The 18,794-nt window shown below is 50.7% G+C and overlaps 1 protein-coding gene across 1 annotated transcript in view; it reads left to right on the forward strand.

Moving 5' to 3' along the window:
• LOC101949018 (zinc finger protein RFP-like) overlaps positions 1-18,794 on the forward strand; it is a 23,492-nt gene continuing 4,698 nt past the window's right edge. The window contains exons 1-7 of the mRNA XM_005312485.4: positions 1-969; positions 7,173-7,268; positions 8,894-9,124; positions 10,242-10,264; positions 11,500-11,615; positions 15,163-15,195; positions 16,381-16,410. Of these exons, the coding sequence (XP_005312542.2) occupies positions 550-969; positions 7,173-7,268; positions 8,894-9,124; positions 10,242-10,264; positions 11,500-11,615; positions 15,163-15,195; positions 16,381-16,410 (949 nt within the window). The 5' untranslated portion in view covers positions 1-549. The remainder of the gene's footprint in view (positions 970-7,172; positions 7,269-8,893; positions 9,125-10,241; positions 10,265-11,499; positions 11,616-15,162; positions 15,196-16,380; positions 16,411-18,794) is intronic.

Consider the following 18,794-nt stretch of genomic DNA (forward strand, 5'->3'; position numbering starts at 1 on the left):
GCGGGGCCCAATTCAGCCGAATCGGCTGAATCAGCCTAAAGCCGGCCCTGGTGGTCCCTCAGGGGGTCGCAAGGTGTTTACACAGGGGTTGTGAGCTGTCAACTCCCCCTGAGCCCCCATTACATTAAATTAACCCCCCATTTTTAATTGATACGCGGGGGGGGGGTCACACTTAGAGGCTTGCTGTGTAAACCAATACAAAAAGTTTGAAAATCACTGCTAGTCGATCCCTTCCTCAGTCCCGTTGTCTTGGCTGTGATACCAGCTGTGCTGTGCCCCCAGACAGATTTACATCGCTTTGGTCCTTTATCTTGCATTCCCCCGGCAGAGACAAGGCGGGCGAGGTAATATCTTTGATTGGACCCACTTCTGTTCCATGAGCGAGACAAACTTTGGAGCTGTCACCAGGAAGCTGCGGTTCCGAACCATGACTCAACTCCACGTCAAGCCTGTTTACAAGAAGGGAAACTCCCCTTTCTCGTTCAAGGGTCAGCACATTTCAGGGAACAGGGAAGTGAAATTAAACGGCTCTCCTGCCCGGGATGAGCCATGGCTGCTGCTGCAAAGGCAAGGCAAAGCCTCCAGGATGAAGCTTCTTGTTCCATCTGCCTGGAGTATTTTAATGATCCGGTGACTATAGACTGTGGGCACAATTTCTGCCAAGCCTGCATCACCCAGTGCTGGGAGGGAGCTGATAAAGACGTCTCCTGCCCTCAATGCAGAGCGACCTTTCCCCAGAGGAACCTCAGGCCTAACTGGCAGCTGGCCAACATGGTAGAAATAGCCAAGCAGCTACATTTGCAATCGACAAAAGATGTCGGAGCCAGGAGAGCGTGCGAGAAACACCAGGAGGCTCTGAAACTCTTCTGTCAGGAGGATCAGTCCCCCATCTGCGTGGTGTGCGACAGGTCCAAGGAGCACAGGGCTCACACGGTGGTTCCTGCAGAGGAGGCCGCCCAGGAGTACAAGGTAGGAAGGAATCCTCGTCCAGCACAACTGTCTGAAATTGCTACACCTCATTGTGTGAGCTGTTCTGTGCAGCAGGCTCAGATCGGGGGAGAGGGAGCAGTGCCAATTTTAAACAGCTTTGTGCCCTCGGGATTCTGGGCTGGACAGAGACCCCTGGTGGTGTATTTTAGAGCAGTGGTTCTCCACTGGGGGTACGTGTCCCCTGGGGGTACTCAGAGTTCATCAACTCCACTAGAGATCAGCCTAGTTTTACAACAGGCTACCTAAAAAGGACTAGCGAAGTCCATACAAACTAAAACTTCAGACAGACACTGACGCGTTTATACTCCATTATAGACTATACACTGACATGGAAGCACAATATTTATATGCCAGTCGATTTATTTTATAATTCAATGGTAAAAATGCGACAGTCAGCAATTGTTCAGTACTAGTGGCTGTGACACTTTTGTATTATGTCTGAGTTTGTAAGCGAGTCGTTTGTAAATGAGGGGAAACTTGGGGGCAGGCCAGAGACATCAGCCTGCTGAAAGGAGGACAGTGGTCTGGAAAAGTTGGGAGCTGCAGGACTGGCAATCTCCTTCCACCTGCCTGAGCCCCGTGTTGGGGCCTGAGTTTGAAAGTTATAGAGGAGTAACCACAACTTTTTCCTATTCCCCCTCGGGGCCCCTCTATGTTCCGGCAGCCCTGCCTGGGCAACGTGTAGGTGAGGCTGCAAGTCTGTGACAGAGGTCACGGAATTCTGTGACTTTTCGTGACCTCCGTGACTTTTGCAGCGGCTGGTGCTGGCTCAGGGCTGGGGCAGGGGGTTGGGAGTGCGGGAGGCGCTTACCTCGGGGTGGGGGGGGCTCCCCGGCTCCCACTGGCATGGCCCTGCAGCACCTAGGCAGTGGGGTGGGGGGGAAGGGCTCCACGCCACACGCTGCTGGTGCCCGCAGGCCCCTCCCCTGCGGCTCCCATTGGTTGCGGTTCCTGGCCAATGGGAGCTGCAGCAGCCGGCACTTGTGGCGGGAGCAGCGCGCTGGAGCCCCCTGGTCTCTCCGCTGTCTAGGAGCTGCAGGGATGCAGAGCTGGGCAGGGAGCCCCTGCCAGCCCCGCCAACCTCCCGCACACACACACACTACCACAGGGGTGCCGGGCTGCACGCCGCGGCCTCCAGCACCAGTGGGGGTCCCAGGCCACCTCCCTCAGCATCCACAGTGCCCCCAGACCGCCCCCCACTAGACCGGGCACGCACTCCGCTGCACGTCTGCAGCGCAGGGAGTCCCCCTGCACCCTTGCTCCGGCCGCCTGCAGGTTGTTGTTTTTTTGCTTTGCTTTGCCGCTCCGGACACCCCACAGGTGTTTGTGTGTGTGTGTGTGTGTGTGTGCTTTGCTCTCCGGCCCCCCGCAGTTTTTTTGTTTTTGTTTTTTTTTGTTTTTTGCTTGGGGCGGCAAAAAAGCCAGAGCCAGCCCTGGGCTCCGGGCGCCCCTGCTGCTCCTGTTCCCCCAAGGGGCGCGCAGAGACATGCCAGCAGCAGTGCAGCAGGGCTAAAGTGGCTCCCTGCCCGTGCTGCCCCCCTCCCTCCCTCCGCACCGCGCCGCTCCCAGAAGCAGCCAGAATGTGTCTGTGGCCCCTGGGCAGGGTGTCGCCGTGCATTGCCCCCGACTCAAGCACCGACTCGCAGCTCCCATTGGCCAGGAAGTGCGGCCAATGGAAGCTGCAGGAGCGGTGCACAGAGACCTCCTGCCCCACCCCCTGCTCAGGAGTCGCTGCCAGAGGGGTGTGCTGGTCGCTTTGGGAGCTGCGTTGCCCAAGGTAAGTACCGCACCCCTGACACCTCCCGCATCCCAACCCCCTGCCCCAGCCCAGAGCCTGCACCCAGAACCCAAACTCCCTCCCAGAGCCCGCACCCCTCACCCCTCCCACATCCCAACCCCCTGCCCCAGCCCAGAGCCTGCACCCAGAACCCAAACTCCCTCCCAGAGCCCGCACCCCTCACCCCCTCCCACATCCCAACCCCCTGCCCCAGCCCAGAGCCTGCACCCAGAACCCAAACTCCCTCCCAGAGCCCGCACCCCTCACCCCCTCCCACATCCCAACCCCCTGCCCCAGCCCAGAGCCTGCACCCAGAACCCAAACTCCCTCCCAGAGCCCGCACCCCTCACCCCCTCCCACATCCCAACCCCCTGCCCCAGCCCAGAGCCTGCACGTAGCACCCAAACTTCCTCCCAGCGCCCGCACACCTCCCCCCTCCCCATCCCAACCCCCTGCCCCAGCCCAGAGCCTGCACCCAGAACCCAAACTCCCTCCCAGAGCCCGACCCCCGCATCCCCTCCTGCACCCCAACCCCCTGCCCCAATCAAGGTACCTCACTTTATTTTCATTTACTTCGTATTACTTATAATATAGGAGGAGGATGAAGAAAAAAAAGAATGAAAAACAGAAGCGAGATAAGAGAGAATGTTCTTTTTCTTGGCTGGGTCCTGGGGGGCGGGGGGGCAAAAATGGCGCACAGGGCCCCACTAACTCTAAATCTGTCACTGCTTGGAGCGCATGCGGGAGTCTTAGGGTCAGTGTCCTGTCCTGCCACAGACTTCCTGTGTGACCTTGAGCAAGTCCCTTAGCCTCCACGTAAAACAGGGAGAACAGCACTTTTCTGTGTCGGTGGTGTCAGGACTGTGAGGTGCTCAGACCCGATGGGCGTGGGGGCCATGTAAGGACTTACAGACTTGTCTACATGGGAAAATAGTGTAATTATACTGCTATAATTACAGCAGGATAACACCCCATGTGGGCCCTCAGGGTGTGTCTACACATACACAGGAATCAGGAGGCGTGATGGGGGATGGCAGCATGTGTAGACATGCCTGAGCTAGCAGGCACTGAGGCCACCCGAGTTCGGTCCTGTGCAGTACGTACTTAGAAAACTAGATGGGCCTGGGGGGGCTACACTGTTCTTTTTAGTGACTCGGGGTAACGCCGACCGACCCCGGCGGCCAGGATCAAACCGGGGACCTCTGGAGACACGTGTTTCTTAGCCAAGGCCATAGCCGGCTCAGCAGTCTCTAGCTCAGTTGTCCCCAAACTGTGGGGCATGTCCCCCCAGGGCGGAGCATCTGGAGGGGGTGCGGGGCGGGACACCCAACTCCACTTTGTTCCCAGCTCCGCTCCGGCCTGGCCCAGGCCCCAGCCCCCAACCCCAGCCCCTTTATAATCTCCCCTCAATGAGCCGAGAGAATTTGAAATAGATGGGAAGAGAGCAAGTCTCCCTCCGTCTCTTCCCAAAATCCTTATCGTCCCAGACTGGGCTTCCACCCCCACGTTGCTCCCTTATTCCTTTCTCTAGAAGGCTGGGGGATGGTGCGTGCATGTGTATCAGGGCAGAAGGTTGTCAAGGACCACTCCTCAATCCCTCTCAGCCTGGGGGCTGGAGAGAAGGGTGGCGGGACACCGCTGCCCAAAAGAGGCACCTAGCGTCAACTTCCCACTTCCTTGAGACTGGGGATAGGTAAAATGGCCATCGCTATTGCTGGTGCAGTCCACTAGGACACTGGTCCCCAAACTGTAGGGTGCAACCCCGAGGGGAGGAACATTTGGGGAGGCACTGGGGGGGGGCAGGGAGGTAGCACCACTCAGCCCTGCTCCGCCACCAACGCTGCTCCGGCTCCACTGCCAGCCATGGCCTTGGCTCCCCGCCCCATGCCCAGCTCCACTCCCAGCCTTGGCCCCCAGCCGGGGCTCCATTCCCAGTCTGGCCCCAGACCCGCCCCAGCTGCATCCCCAGCCTCAGCCCCCTTATCACGGCTCTGCTCTGGCCTAGGGTTGCCAACTTTCTACTCACACAAAACCGAACACCCTTGCCCTGCCCCTCCTCTGGGGCCCCGCCAATGCCACACCCCTTCTCCAAGGCCACGCCCCCATTACCCCCCCCCCCGTTACTCACTCTTCCCGCCCTCACCCACTCGCTCATTTTCACCGGGCTGGCTCATGGGGCTGGGATGCAAGAGGGGGTAAGGGCTCCAGCTGGAGGTGCAGGCTCCAGGATGGGGCCAGAAATGAGGAGTTCAGAGTGTGGGAGGGGGCTCCAGGCTGAGGCAGGTGTTGGGGTGCAGGGGGGTGAGGGCTCCAGCTGGGGTGTGGCTCTGATGTGGGGCCAGGGATGAGGGATTAGGGGTGCAGGAGGTGGCTCCGGGCTGGGGATGAGGGGTTCAGAGTGCAGGAGGTGAGCTCTGGGCTGGGGTAGGGGGATGGGGTTGGGGGTCTGTGAGGGCTGTGGCTGGAGGTACGGCTCTGGGGTGGGGCTTAGGATGAGGGGCTTGGGGTGTAGGAGGTTGCTCCGGGCTGGGATCGAGGGGTTCAGAGGGCGGGAGGGGGATCAGGGCTGGGGCAGGGGGTTGGGGCCCAGCCCCGGGGGAGGCTCAGGGGTGCAGGCTCCAGGCAGCATTTACCTCAAGCAGCTCCCGGAAGCAGCGGCCTGTCGCCCCTCCAGCTCCTATGCTGAGACGTGGCCAGGTGGCTCTGTGCGCTGCTCCCTCTGCAGGCACCGCCCCCTCAGCTCCCACTGGCTGTGGTTCCCAGCCAATGGGAGCTGTCGGGGCGGCGCTTGGGGCCGGGACAGTGTGAAGAGCCCCCTGGCTGCCCCTACGCATAGGAACCAGAGTGGGGACATGCCGGCTGCCAGCCCCGCTGCAGTCAACGCACAGTCAATGGCCTAGTCAGGCCCAGTCAACGGAGCCGCCAGGATCCCTTTTCAACCGGGTGTTCCGGTCGGAAACCGGACACCTGGTCACCTTACTCTGGCCCCAGCTGCCCTGGGGGTGGGGTGCGAACAGGGGTGAGAGAGGATATGACCCCGAAAAGTTTGGGGACCACTGCACTAGGCCCTGCTCCCTAAACACCTTATATGCTGAGGAAGGAGAGTTTAACATCAACTCAGGATTCCCTTATAAGGGCTGGTTTAAGGGTCCTTTGTGCCGCTGCAGTGATCCGGCCCCACTCATAGCGTCTGGAGCAGGTAACTTTCAAATGCCTGGCCTGGCTAATGCTTTTCTGTGGAAACTTTATTGTTGTTTGTTTTGAAGAACAAACAAATGGGGGGAGGGATAGCTCAGTGGTTTGACACTGGCCTGCTAAACCCTGGGTTTGTGAGCTCAATCCTTGAGGGGGCCATTTAGGGATCTGGGGCAAAAATCCGTCTCACGATTGGTCCTGCTTTGAGCAGGGGGTTGGACTAGATGACCTCCTGAGGTCCCTTCTAACTCTGGTAGTCTATGAAAAATTGAGTTTTCAACTAAACTAAAGTGTTCATGGAAAGCAGCAGCTTTGAACAAGAATGTTGGGTTTTTTCCTCAGGGGGAAAAAGGTTTTGTTCAAAACTGTTTCACCTTAGCAAAATCTTTCGCCTGGGAGTTTGTTTACTTCACATCAGTGAAAGATAAGGCTGTGACCTGCTAAAGAAGAGCTAGGAAAAGAATCCTAAATGTGTGTATCGTTCTTAATGTTGCTAGTTCTGCCCAGACAAGAGACAACGGCTGATTTTACACCCTAAGACCTGATCTTGCAGGGATCCCTTGCTTAGCTCTGTATTCCCATCATAGTGCCACCCCTCCCTGGGCCGTAAGTTCTGTGCTATATCGCTAAGAGATACTGCTCAGAATCTCACCCATCATTTTAAATTTTGACAAATCTTTTTTGTTGCTGTTTTTATTATCTTAAGCTGGCCGGGAGGAGGAGGCGTTCTGACTGGGGATCATGTAGATGTTCGTGAAAATTCATTTTCAAATTCTTTTCTTGCGAAATGTCATTAAGTTTTGTGTACATACAGGATCAAGTGTGATATTTAGTTTTATTCTAAACTGGGGATTTTAATACCCCATCGTATATTTACAAGAATGTCTCTAGAGCCTAATATTCTGGTCTATTTAACTTAATCGAAGCATGTAGTTTGACTGAACTTTCTGTCTGTCTAATGCACGTATATAATATTTGTTATTTTGCTATTGAGCTCATGGCTGAGAGATGTGATGTCTTCTTCTATCCCAGGTGACGTATGAACTTTGCTAGACAAAGCAGATTGTCTTTATTCATATATAATTTATGATGTGTATATACATTTTGAAGGACAGAGCTTGTGCATGTTTTATAACCGAGTTAATAATTGTCAACCTATAAATAACTCAGGAAAATACCCTCAAGTGCAAGTAACTTTTCTTTTCTCTAGGGACAAATTAGGAGTCGTTTGGAGATGCTGAAGAAGGAGATGGAAGGCATTGCTGCACTGAAATTGAATGGGGAAATAACAAGCGAGGAGCTGCTGGTACTTCCTCATTAGCAAATGAACCTATGTGATGACTCTGAATACCATTGGAGTCGTACAGAGTAATGTGTGATGCTCTATAATGGATAATCACTTATTTATGTGTAACCCTGTAACTCTTCTGCCAGTCAAAGGTGGTAGCAACAAGGGCCAGGTTCAGTATCTAGGGGTTCCTTTTTCCTTTTCAACAATACAACACAAAACTGGTTCGAGCCCCCACCCAGTGACCTGGGACAATTACACATCACCCTCTGGGCACCTCTAAGAGGCAATACTTCCCCTCTTGCAAGCACAGAGTCTGAGTGTAGCAAAACCTTTTAATAAAAGGAGGGAAATAATGCAGCATTAATTTTGGGAAACACCGCAAACAGGGTTTATAAACCTAAACCATGAGCAAAAGACCCACCACCAAGTAAGTTGGGCAGGTTCCCCTCAGGTTCTTAAGTCAAGTAACTCAAAAATCCCTTTATCTATCCCTTCTCTGCACCCCACTCACAGTTGCTGTCCTTGGACAGTACAGACCCAGAGTTCAGAGGTGCATCTTCAGAGTTCATCTCCCACCCTGGGGGGGAGGGAGAGAAGGAGAGGCACCTTACTCAGGTAATAGCTGTTAGTGATTTCAGGTGTTAGTGGTAGAGCTTCACTGCTGGTGCACACTGGGCAGTCTCTTGCATCAGAGACATTGTACCAAAGCAGGGCTAATACTTAGACCTAGGTAACAGTGATTTCAGCTCTGCAGTGTGTAACAAGACTCTCAAGTGAGTCTGAATTACCTCTGTTATTACACACTGGAGAGAGGCAGGGCTAAATAGTGTCTGGGGCCTTAAGCAAGACCCACACCACCACACATAAATTTTATTAGAGAATATTTTAAAAAATAAACGATACAGAAAGTTTGAAGTGTCAGTTATTGATCATTGGGGGTAACATACAGAGTATAGGGGTATGTTGGTGTTTTGGGGCTGGGCAGCACACATAGTATATACCGACTGCAATGTCCCCAATGAGGGGTGGGTAACCGGTGGGCGGGATCAGGAAACAGTCAATAAACGGTGAGGGTCTAACACCCATACGGTAAGTAGAAACAGTCATGGGTATAAGTAAGCGGGCTGGGTAATGGGGATGGGGTGACCCCACTGGCCTTTGGGAGCCATGTCCCCTGCCTAGCGAGTGCTATTTAGTTGAGTGTGAGTCCCTCAGTCAGGAAATGCCAAGTACAGTTCTGCTGCCCTCAGTTCAGACAGTAAGGATAACAACCCTTTAATACTCCTGCCCCAATAACAAGGAGACTGTGGATCCCACACCAGCCAAACATGACCATTTGGGCAAGCAATCCCATCATGCTGAGCACCTAGACAGGGTGGATGTGCCCATGCAAATGAGATCAGCTCCTGAAGTCCTTTTCCATAGCTCACCACTAGATGTCAGGGGAGAGCTCATTCAGACTCTGTTTACATATGTCTATAAAGTAAAGTCCGTCATGGTTCTAAGGTGGCCAAAGTGGAGAATGCAGGAGAGTCTGGGTGAACCCCCAAAGTACCACAGACTCCTTTGGAAATGTTACTCTGGATGGGCCTTCACATGTTTCTCTCCACCCTTTCCCTGCTTGTGTCTGCTCATCGCAGCAACAGACGGAGAGCGAGAGGAAGAAGATTCTGTCGGAATTTGAGAAACTCCATCTGTTTCTAGAGGAGAAAGAATTGCTCCTATTGGCCCAGCTGGAAGTACTGGACAAGGAGATATTGAAGAGGCATGATGAATTCACCACCAGGCTCACCCAGGAGAGATCTCGTCTCGGGACCCTGATCAGTGAGATGGAAGGGAAGTGCAGGCAGCCAGCAAGTGAATTCCTGCAGGTGAGACTGTGTGAGAGATACCCCAGAGCCCTTAGTAGGCATGTCCCTAGCTCTTTGCTATTGAAGTCCCAGTTCACAATACACCGCATTGCAGAAACATACATTATTTTATTCATTGAGGTCCTGATAGTACAAGGTGCTCAGCACACTGGTTCTCTGATCTAACAAAGCACTTAAACACATGAGTTTTCCCATAAATTTGGTAGATTTTATGCCCAGGAGAGATCATTTGGATCAGCTTGTCTGATCTCCTTCATTACAGGCCAGAGAATTTCACCCAGAGATTCCTGTATGTAGCTCACCACTCTTGGTTGACTTAGAGTGTATTTTTTAGAAAGACGTCCAATCTTGATTTAAAGGTCGCCAGTAATGGACAATCTGAGAATCAGTGAAGTGGCCTTCAGTTTTGGACTGTTATAAAGAGGACTGCTATAGCTGTGATTGTTCAGATTAACAGACTGCAGACAGGGCCAAGTCAATAGCTCAGGTCAGGCTTACCTGACCCATTGTGACATCAGAGGGAACTCAAACAATCATCTCCCGTCCTCTCCAGCTAATTTGCATGCTATACTTCTACTGGTTGGAATGAGTCCGTGTCATGAGGGACACATTTGTCAAGAGTTATCATTGGCAGATTAGCCCGCAACTGTTGTGATGCCGTATGTAACTCACACCAGCATGTGTTTTTCCCCTCTAGTAGCTGTACGGGTTTATACATATACAGATTTATGAGTCTTCCACTTCGTCCCAGCTAAGGGACCTGGGAGTAAAAATTTTAAAAGGGACCTAAGGGATGGATCCTCAAAAGCATTTAGGCTTCTAAACTCCCCTTCATTTCAGTGGGAGTTAGGTGCCGAAAGTCCTTTGAGGATCTGGACCTAAGTGACTTGGGAGCCTAAATCCCATTTTCAAAAGTCCCTCAGGCATTTTGGATCCTAAATCCCATAGGCTTTCAATGAGGCTCAGAATCCTATGTGCCCTGGGGCTAGATTTTCAAATGTATTTAGGCACCCAGAGGGATTTTTAAATAAGCAAGTTAGATACCTCAGAGCAAGAGGGATCTCCAGTATATGTTGTGTGGGACTGAACTCCCCTTTTCTTTCTCTCTCCTCTCTAGGACATCAGAAGCACTTTGAGCAGGTACGTGGCTCCTTTTCACTCCCCCTCATAGGCGCCAACTTTCCCCGACGCCGGTGGGTGCTCGTGCCCCCCCCGCCCTTGGACCCACCCAGTCTCCACCCTTTCCCCACCCGGGCCCTGCCCCCATTCCAACCCCTTCCCCCCAATGTCCCCGCCCCAACTCCGCCCCCTCCTTGCCCCTATTGGACCCGCCGCGTTCTACCCTCCTCCCCCATCCATCCCTGCCACACGAAACAGTTGTTTTGCGGTGCAAGCACTGGGAGCTAGGGGGGGAAAGTGGGCACGTGGTGTGCTCCCAGAAGAGGCAGAGCAGAGGTGAGCTGGAGTGGGGTGGGGTGGGGCAGAGCAGGGAGCTGCCAGTGCGTGCAGAGCACCCACCAATTTTTCTCTGTGGGTGCTCCAACCCTGGAGCACCCAAAAAGTTGCCACCTATGCTCCCCCTCACACTTGAGGATGCTGGGAAGGTGTTGGGTAAAGGACAAAGCTCCCTGCAGCTCCTAATCTCCCTCCAACCCCAGAATTCTGAGCTGGCTTACGTTACCCCAGAGTCCAGAATGCAGATTCAGCTGCAGATATACTATGAATTATCCACTCCTCTGACAGTCTGGATGCCTCAGGAGATCAGAGATGGAATATGGGCCATTCACCTACTTGCCTTTACCAGTTAAGGTAGCACAGGCTACTTAGCAAGCAAACATCTAGCTGCCTACCAATATCTACCTAGGGGTGTTGTCGGCCGCCCATCAACAGAGTAACGTCTGGGTCAATGGTTGCAAAACTCCACCTAGGTCAGTAATGGTGTGAAGTCATTTCCATCTAAGGACTGTTCAGTGCCCGGTTTATCCTTTCTATTAAGCAGTCTGCATGCTCAGGTTGTGCCTGTCGATTTGGTGCATGTCCCAGTGAACTTAAAATGTGCCACGAGACAAGGGTGTCGTATTTATGCACATAAATTCATGACTCCTCACTCCACCTCCTTCCGGGATGGGCAGTCTTCCCCATTACAAAACCCCTTCGTGCCCCCATTGTCAACAATTTCAGCAAAGGGGCCAATGACTGAACGGAGTTGGAATGGTCCTGTCACTTTTTTTTAAGAATTTCTTTGAAATTTTGAAATTTCGGATTAAAAAAAGGGATTTTAAATAAAAAAAGTCTGATAATTCTTCCTCCCCCACTACATTTTTATTGTTGTTGAAATCAGTTAACAATGACTAACAGGCCATTTTTCTCCCTAGATATGAGATGGGGAAGTCGCAGAGTCCACCATCCCTTCCTCTGGAACTGAAAAGGAGAGTCAAGGAATTCTCTCAGAAGCACACATTTCTGGAGCACACTCTGAGTAAATTTAAAGGTAACAAACTCTGGGGCTGTTCTTGGCTATGATTAAAATATTGATTTACTCGTATAGGGATCAAAGCCCCGTTGCCGTAGATGTTGTACACACATATAATGAAAAGATGTCTCCAGAGAGCTCAGAGTCTTGTCACTAGCTTACAGGTTATGCATGGTCTGCCTTATAGAAACCCATGAGAACCATGGCCACCAGTTTGGGTCACTTATCTTTCCTGCCATATTTACAAAGGGATAATAACTTTCCTATCTCACCAGGGGCAAAGGGAAGGAGGTGATGCTTAAGACAAATTTTCCAAGGATTTTTTTCCTATGGGAGTTAGGTACCCAGTCCCAATGGGCAACAGGCACCCAGTTCCCCTACACCACTTTGAAAATTGAAGCCCAAGTAGCTAGTGGCTTGCAAAACACTGTACAGATACCAAAATTCATTAGATTGTGGAGCCTGGTAGCCCCATGTACCCCAGCTTATCTGGATGATTTCCCCTTGCAAAGCAATTGTCTGTTGGCAATAATGCTCAGATCCATCCCAGCATAGGCAACTAGGAAGCAGAGCAGGGCCAGATATAGTTGTTATTTTTTTTCTACCCCTCTCCTCAAGGAAATTTTCAACAAAACCAAAAATGTTTGCAGTAACATTTTCCCTGAAAAAAAAAAAGATTTTTCATACCATCCCCATCTCAAAAAATCAAACAAAAAATATTTCAGTCAAATAACTAAATATTTAAATTTGGAAATATTGCTGCAATGTTTCATGGGAGCTGTAGTTTAGGTGCCACAGGCTCCCATTCTCCTCTATGGCCTGGGCTCCCTGATTGGACTACATTTCCCATGATCCACCAGTCTCCTCCTGAGGAAGGTATGCTAGGCCTCATGGAGTCCCCGACTGTGGTGCATCCTGGGTGATGTAGTCCAGTTCAAGAACCTGTCCCATAAAGGAGAACGGGAACATGAGCAAACCAAATTACAATTCCCATGAGGCACCAGGGCAGCATTTTTGGCCAAAAGCTTTTCAGTTTTCAGGTGTTCAGATGTCAACAAATAAATTGAACATTTCTGTGGAAAGTTGCCACTTTTTGTGAAAATTTTCCATTTAATCGAAAATCCAATGTTTCTGTTGAAAAGTAGTTTTGGATGGAAAATGTTTGACCAGCCTTAGTGGGGGGGAGAGTGAGAGGGGGGGAGTATGCTGTGTGCTTCTAGTTGCCGCTAGAGGGAGAATATGTCTCTGACTCTGAGAGGAGATGCTAGTTCTGTGTCCTCAGTGTGTAGCAGGCCCTATCTGTTGAGATCAGCCTGGGAAAAGCTCATATAAAACAAGCCACTTCCCAAGGAGGGTGGATCCCTGTGTCTCGAGACCAGGAAGAAGTTTCTGTATCCATGCGGGAGCTTTGCAAAGCAAAGCAAACTCACGCTGGGTCCAGTTTCCAAAGCCCCGGGCCTGCTGCCTTGGCTATAAGGGGTTTTTCCACTTTGTCCTCTTGTCAGTGTGACCAAGCCAAGCAATGGCGAACGCTGATTCCCACAGCCCGCACCCACAGAGGTCAATGATAATTACCCCAGTGACTCTGAGGACAGAATCGTGCCCTTCGTCGGGACAGCCTCACTTGCCCTCTGCCTACCTGCACGAGCACGGGCACGGGCAGCAGGTATTGCAGGCCAGGGAAGGCTAAGCTGTGGTGCTGCCCATGCTCCACCCCGTGACCCCGCCCTTGCGCTCCCCTGAAGCCAGCGAGGGCTCTGCTCCAGCTGGCAGCCAGGGGCTGAAGTGGACCGAGGCGGGTCAGGCCAGTGGGGCCAGCGTGGCTGGGTCAGGCAGGCCGGGGCTCCTCTGGCCGTGGGGGGGTGGCTCAGGGCTCCGGCCACAGGGGGAGGCCTAGGGAGGAAGGGGCGGGGCCGGGAACTAGCCTCCCCAAAGGGGGGTGGTTCACCCACCGCCCATATGCACGGGGCAAAGATTTCTGATAGCAAAGGGCTCTTTCATCTAGCAAAGGCCGGTTTCAAGCGGAGTGTCTCAAGGGTCGGTCCTGGGGCCGGTTTTGTTTAATATCTTTATTAATGATCTGGAGGATGGTGTGGACTGCACTCTCAGCAAGTTTGCAGATGACACTAAACTAGGGGGCATGGTAGATACACTAGAGGGTAGGGATCGGATACAGAGGGACCTAGACAAATTAGAAGATTGGGCCAAAAAAAACCTGATGAGGTTCAACAAGGACAAGTGCAGAGTCCTGCACTTAGGACAGAAGAATCCCATGCACTGCTACAGACTAGGGACCGAATGGCTAGGTAGCAGTTCTGCAGAAAAGGACCTAGGGGTCACAGTGGACGAGAAGCTGGATATGAGTCAACAGTGTGCTCTTGTTGCCAAGAAGGCTAATGGCATTTTGGGCTGTATAAGTAGGGGCATTGCCAGATCGAGGAACGTGATCGTTCCCCTTTATTCGACATTGGTGAGGCCTCATCTGGAATACTGTGTCCAGTTTTGGACTCCACACTACAAGAAGGATGTGGAAAAATTGGAAAGAGTCCAACGGAGGGCAACAAAAATGATTAGGGGTCTGGAGCACATGACTTATGAGGAGAGGCTGAGGGAACTGGGATTGTTTAGTCTCCAGAAGAGAAGAATGAGGGGGGATTTGATAGCAGCCTTCAACTACCTGAAAGGGGGTTCCAAAGAGGATGGAGCTCGGCTGTTCTCAGTGGTGGCAGATGACAGAACAAGGAGCAATGGTCTCAAGTTGCAGTGGGGGAGGTCCAGGTTGGATATTAGGAAACACTATTTCACTAGGAGGGTGGTGAAGCACTGGAATGCGTTACCTAGGGAGGTGGTGGAGTCTCCTTCCTTGGAGGTTTTTAAGGCCCGGCTTGACAAAGCCCTGGCTGGGATGATTTAGTTGGGAATTGGTCCTGCTTTGAGCAGGGGGTTGGACTAGATGACCTCTTGAGGTCCCTTCCAACCCTGATATTCTATGATTCTATGATTCTATGAGATTCCATGGCTGCAAACTGAAGCGAGACCAAATCAGCCTGGAAATAACGCACGCATTTTTAACAGTGATAATAATTGACCACTGAGGCCATCTACCTATGGACATTGGGGATTCTCCATCGCTAGGAAGTTTTGAAATCAAGACTGGGTGTCTCTTTCCAAAAGATTGTAGCCAGAAATTATTGACTTCATGCAACGTCACTGGGTAAAATTCTCTGACCTGTGTTATAATAATAATAATTAATGGAGATATCCCATCTCCTAGAACTGGAAGGGACCTTGAAAGGTCATCAAGTCCAGCCCCCTGCCTTCACTAGCAGGACCAAGTACTGATTTTGCCCCAGATCCCTAAGTGGCCCCCTCAAGGATTGAACTCACAACCCTGGGTTTAGCAGGCCAATGCTCAAACCACTGAGCTATCCCTCCCCTGTGCAGGAGGCCCGACTGCCAATTTTGGTCCCTGCTCCAAAGAGCTTACTAATCTACAGTAGGTATCTCTCCCCAGTCAGAACAACCGAGATTTCACCTCTTCCATGTTTTTTCCCCTTCCTTGTAGAGAGACTGTCATCTGAACCAAAGCTGGACAAAGGTACATTTCTGGAGCTAATGGGGCATCTCGTTTCAGTTGAGCTGACTTAGGGCAAGCGGATGAGGGGAACTTTCCTATAATGATGAAGTTGTATACGTGTATGCTCCATAGGCGCTCTGACTCTGTGGGTGCTCTGGGGCTGGAGCACCCATGGAAAAAAAATAGTGGGTGCTCAGCAGCCCCGTGATTGGCCCGTGTCCTTCCCCCCAGAGCCTCCTTCCCACCGCAGATCAGCTGTTAGTGGCGTGCAAGAGGTGCTGGGGAAGGAGTGGGGGGCAGGGCGCAATATTGGGTGGGGGAGGAACAGGGTGGGAAGAGGCAGGGCGGAGGTGGAACATGGGCGGGAAGATGTGGGGTGGAGGCTTGGAGGAAGGGGTGGAGTGGGGGCAGAGCTTGGGGCAAAGCAGGGGCCGAACACCCCTTGGCAAATCACAAAGTCGGCACCTGTGTATGGATTTCTGTTCACTGATCATCTTTCTCCCACTCGATGAGAAATGGGAGATGGACACAGATTCCCTTTTATTAGTAGTATTACGGTAGCCCATAGAGGCCCCACCCAAGAACAAGGGCCCCATTATGCTAGGTGCTGTACACACCCTTCATGCCTTGTCCACACTGGGAGCGGTGGTTAGGGTATGTATAGCTACATGCGGCGGTGAAATGCTCTGGCAGTGGGAAGGCCGCAGGGAAAGGCTCTGGCAGTGGGATATGGAAATGGGATATTTCCAGCCCCCTACCTTTTTTCCCAAAACAACAAAGTTTCACCAAAATCAATAAAAAGTTAAAAAGTTCAATTTACTCAAATAGAATTTTCTGACAGAAAACTATTTCAAGGAAAATTTTCCAACTGGTTCTAGAAGTGACCTTCCCAAGGTCACACAGTAGGTCAGTGGCAGAGATAGAAATAGTACCCTGGATTCTTGACTCTGATCTAGTACCCTTGCCACTAGTTCATGCTGCCTCCCTCTTGGCAGAGGTGCGGGGATCAGTCAAGTCAAGTAATCCTAAATACCATTTAACTTTATTAACATTGTCTGACTAGAAAGAGCTTTGTGGGTTTCTTTGCATTTATGTCTGCCCTTTTGTATATGAAATGAATCTGCAGTTATGTTAGTTAACAACAGAAATATCTTCATAAAGTTGACAGCAGCTACATTTAAAGTGTTTCACTTTTTCTCCCACTAGAGATTCTATCTGGAAAGCAGTTGGACAAAGGTAAATTTTGGGGATGGATGGTGTAATTGAGTACTGTATTATAGCCAGGCAAAACAAAACAAAAAATCCCTTTAAGATGGGGTTAATTTGGGTTAAAAAAACCCAACATTACAGGCATGTTGCAATGATCCCAAAACCAAATATTATAAACCCAGGAAATTCAGAGTTAATCCTAATCCTCCTTCTCTATTTAAAACTTTTTCCCAAACCAACCCCATTTCATTCTCCTCTGTCTAAATCAATGGGTGGGGATTTAGGAGAAGCGGGAGTTTGAAATTCCTCCTGAAAAGGGGACTCTAGTTTTGGGCATTTAAGAAGTGATATAAGATCCTAAAGAGCTAGTCAATACAGTCAGTGAATCACACCGTTTCTCAAATGCCATTCTGCTCTATGCAAGAAAGCCCCATGAGTTTCCTCCAGGAACTCACGAATTCTCTTAGCTGATCAGATAAATGGACTCTCTAGTCCAGTATCCAGTTGGACCAATGGTCTATCTGGTCCTGTATTCAGTCTCTGATTGAAGTAGCTGGTAGTGGCTACCGAGGAAGGCTACCAACCCTCCTCTACTGTGGAATTTTGGAATAAGATGCCCATAGGGAAAATGACTTCCTGACCCCCCGCAATCAGCTCGTGGTTGAGACATCAGGATTTATATCTCTTGTACATCTCATGGATCAGTAACTGGTTAAAAGATAGGAAACGAAGAGTAGGAATAAATGGTCAGTTTTCACAATGGAGAGAGGTAAATAGTGGCGTCCCCCAGGGGTCCGTACTGGGACCGGTGCTGTACAACATAGTCATAAATGATCTGGAAAAAGGGACAAACAATGAGGTGGCAAAGTTTTCAGATAATACAAAACTACTCAAGATAGTTAAGTCCAAAGCTAACTGCGGAGAGTTATGAAGGGATCTCACAAAACTGGGTGACTGGGCAACAAAATGGCGGATGAACTTTAATGGTGATAAATGCAAAAGAATGCGCATTGGAAAACATAATCCCAACTATACATGTAAAATGATGGAGTCTCTATTAGCTGTTACCACTCAAGAAAGAGATCTTGGAGTCATTGTGGCTAGGTTTCTGGAAACATCTACTCAATGTGCAGCAACAGTCAAAAAAGCGAACAGAATGCTGGTAATCATTAAGAAAGGGATAAATAATAAGACAGAAAATGTCATAATGCCTCTATATAAATCCATGATACGTGCAAACCTTAAATACTGCATGTAGTTCTGATTGCCCCATCTCAAAAGAGATATATCGAAATTGGAAATGGTTCATAAAAGAGCAACAAAAATGATGAGGGGTATGGAACAGCTGCCATACAAGGAGACATTAAAAAGACTGGGACTGTTCAGTTTAGAAAAGAGACGACTAAGGAGGGATATGATAGAGCTCTACAAAATCACGACTGGTGTGGGGGAAGTGAACAGGGAAGTGTTATTTACCCCTTCACATAACACAAGAACCAGGGGTCACCCGATGAAATTAATAACCAGCAGGTTTAAAACAAGCAAAAGGAAGTACTTCTTCAGACAATGCACAGTCAACCTGTGGGACTCATTGCCACGGGATGTTGTGAAGGCCAAAAGTAAAACTGGGTTCAAAAAGAATTAGATAAATTCCTGGAGGACAGGTCCATCAATGGCTGTTAGCCAAGATGGTCCGGAATGCAAACCATATGCCCTGGGGGTCCCTAAGCCTTTGACTGTCAGAAGCTGGGACTGGACATCAGGGTCATTTTTCTGTTCTGTTCATTCCCTCTGAAGCACGTAGCATTGGCCACTGCCAGAAGACAAGATACTGGGCTAGATGGACCATTGGTCTGACCCAGTGTGGACATTCTTATGTTCTTATGAACATTTTTTAGTGAGAGAGGTGAGGCCTTGCACTCAATGGCATTTCTCTGACTGTAATGTGATAAATTTTGAAGACCTTGTCCAATCAATTTTAAAATGTCAGGGAACCTTCCAGGCGTCGATGGGAAGAACCCTGTTGAGTTTGATGACAGTCAAAAAACCCGGACACCAGAAAATCCTGATTTCCACTCAGTGCCCATTTGGTACAGCATTGTGACATCAGAAGTATTTCAGCCTGTCATCATTCACTCCCTACAGTTCCTTTGCAATCCCATTGGTTGAAATGAGTCAGCAAATGGTGTCACAATGATACAACTCGGGCTCCTTTGCCAGTAGCATAGGCGCGGACTCCGTGGGTGCTCCGGGGCTGGAAGACCCACGAGGAAAAAGTAGTGGGTGCTCTGCACCCACTGGCAGCCAAGCTCCCCGCCCCACCCCCTGCCTCACCTCCACCTCCACCTCCTCCCCTGAACGCGCCGCGTCCCTGCTCCTCCACCTACCTGCCAGCGCTTGCCACCGCCAAA

This window comes from Chrysemys picta, chromosome 12, assembly GCF_011386835.1.
Source record: "Chrysemys picta bellii isolate R12L10 chromosome 12, ASM1138683v2, whole genome shotgun sequence".
Classification (NCBI taxonomy): domain Eukaryota; kingdom Metazoa; phylum Chordata; order Testudines; family Emydidae; genus Chrysemys; species Chrysemys picta.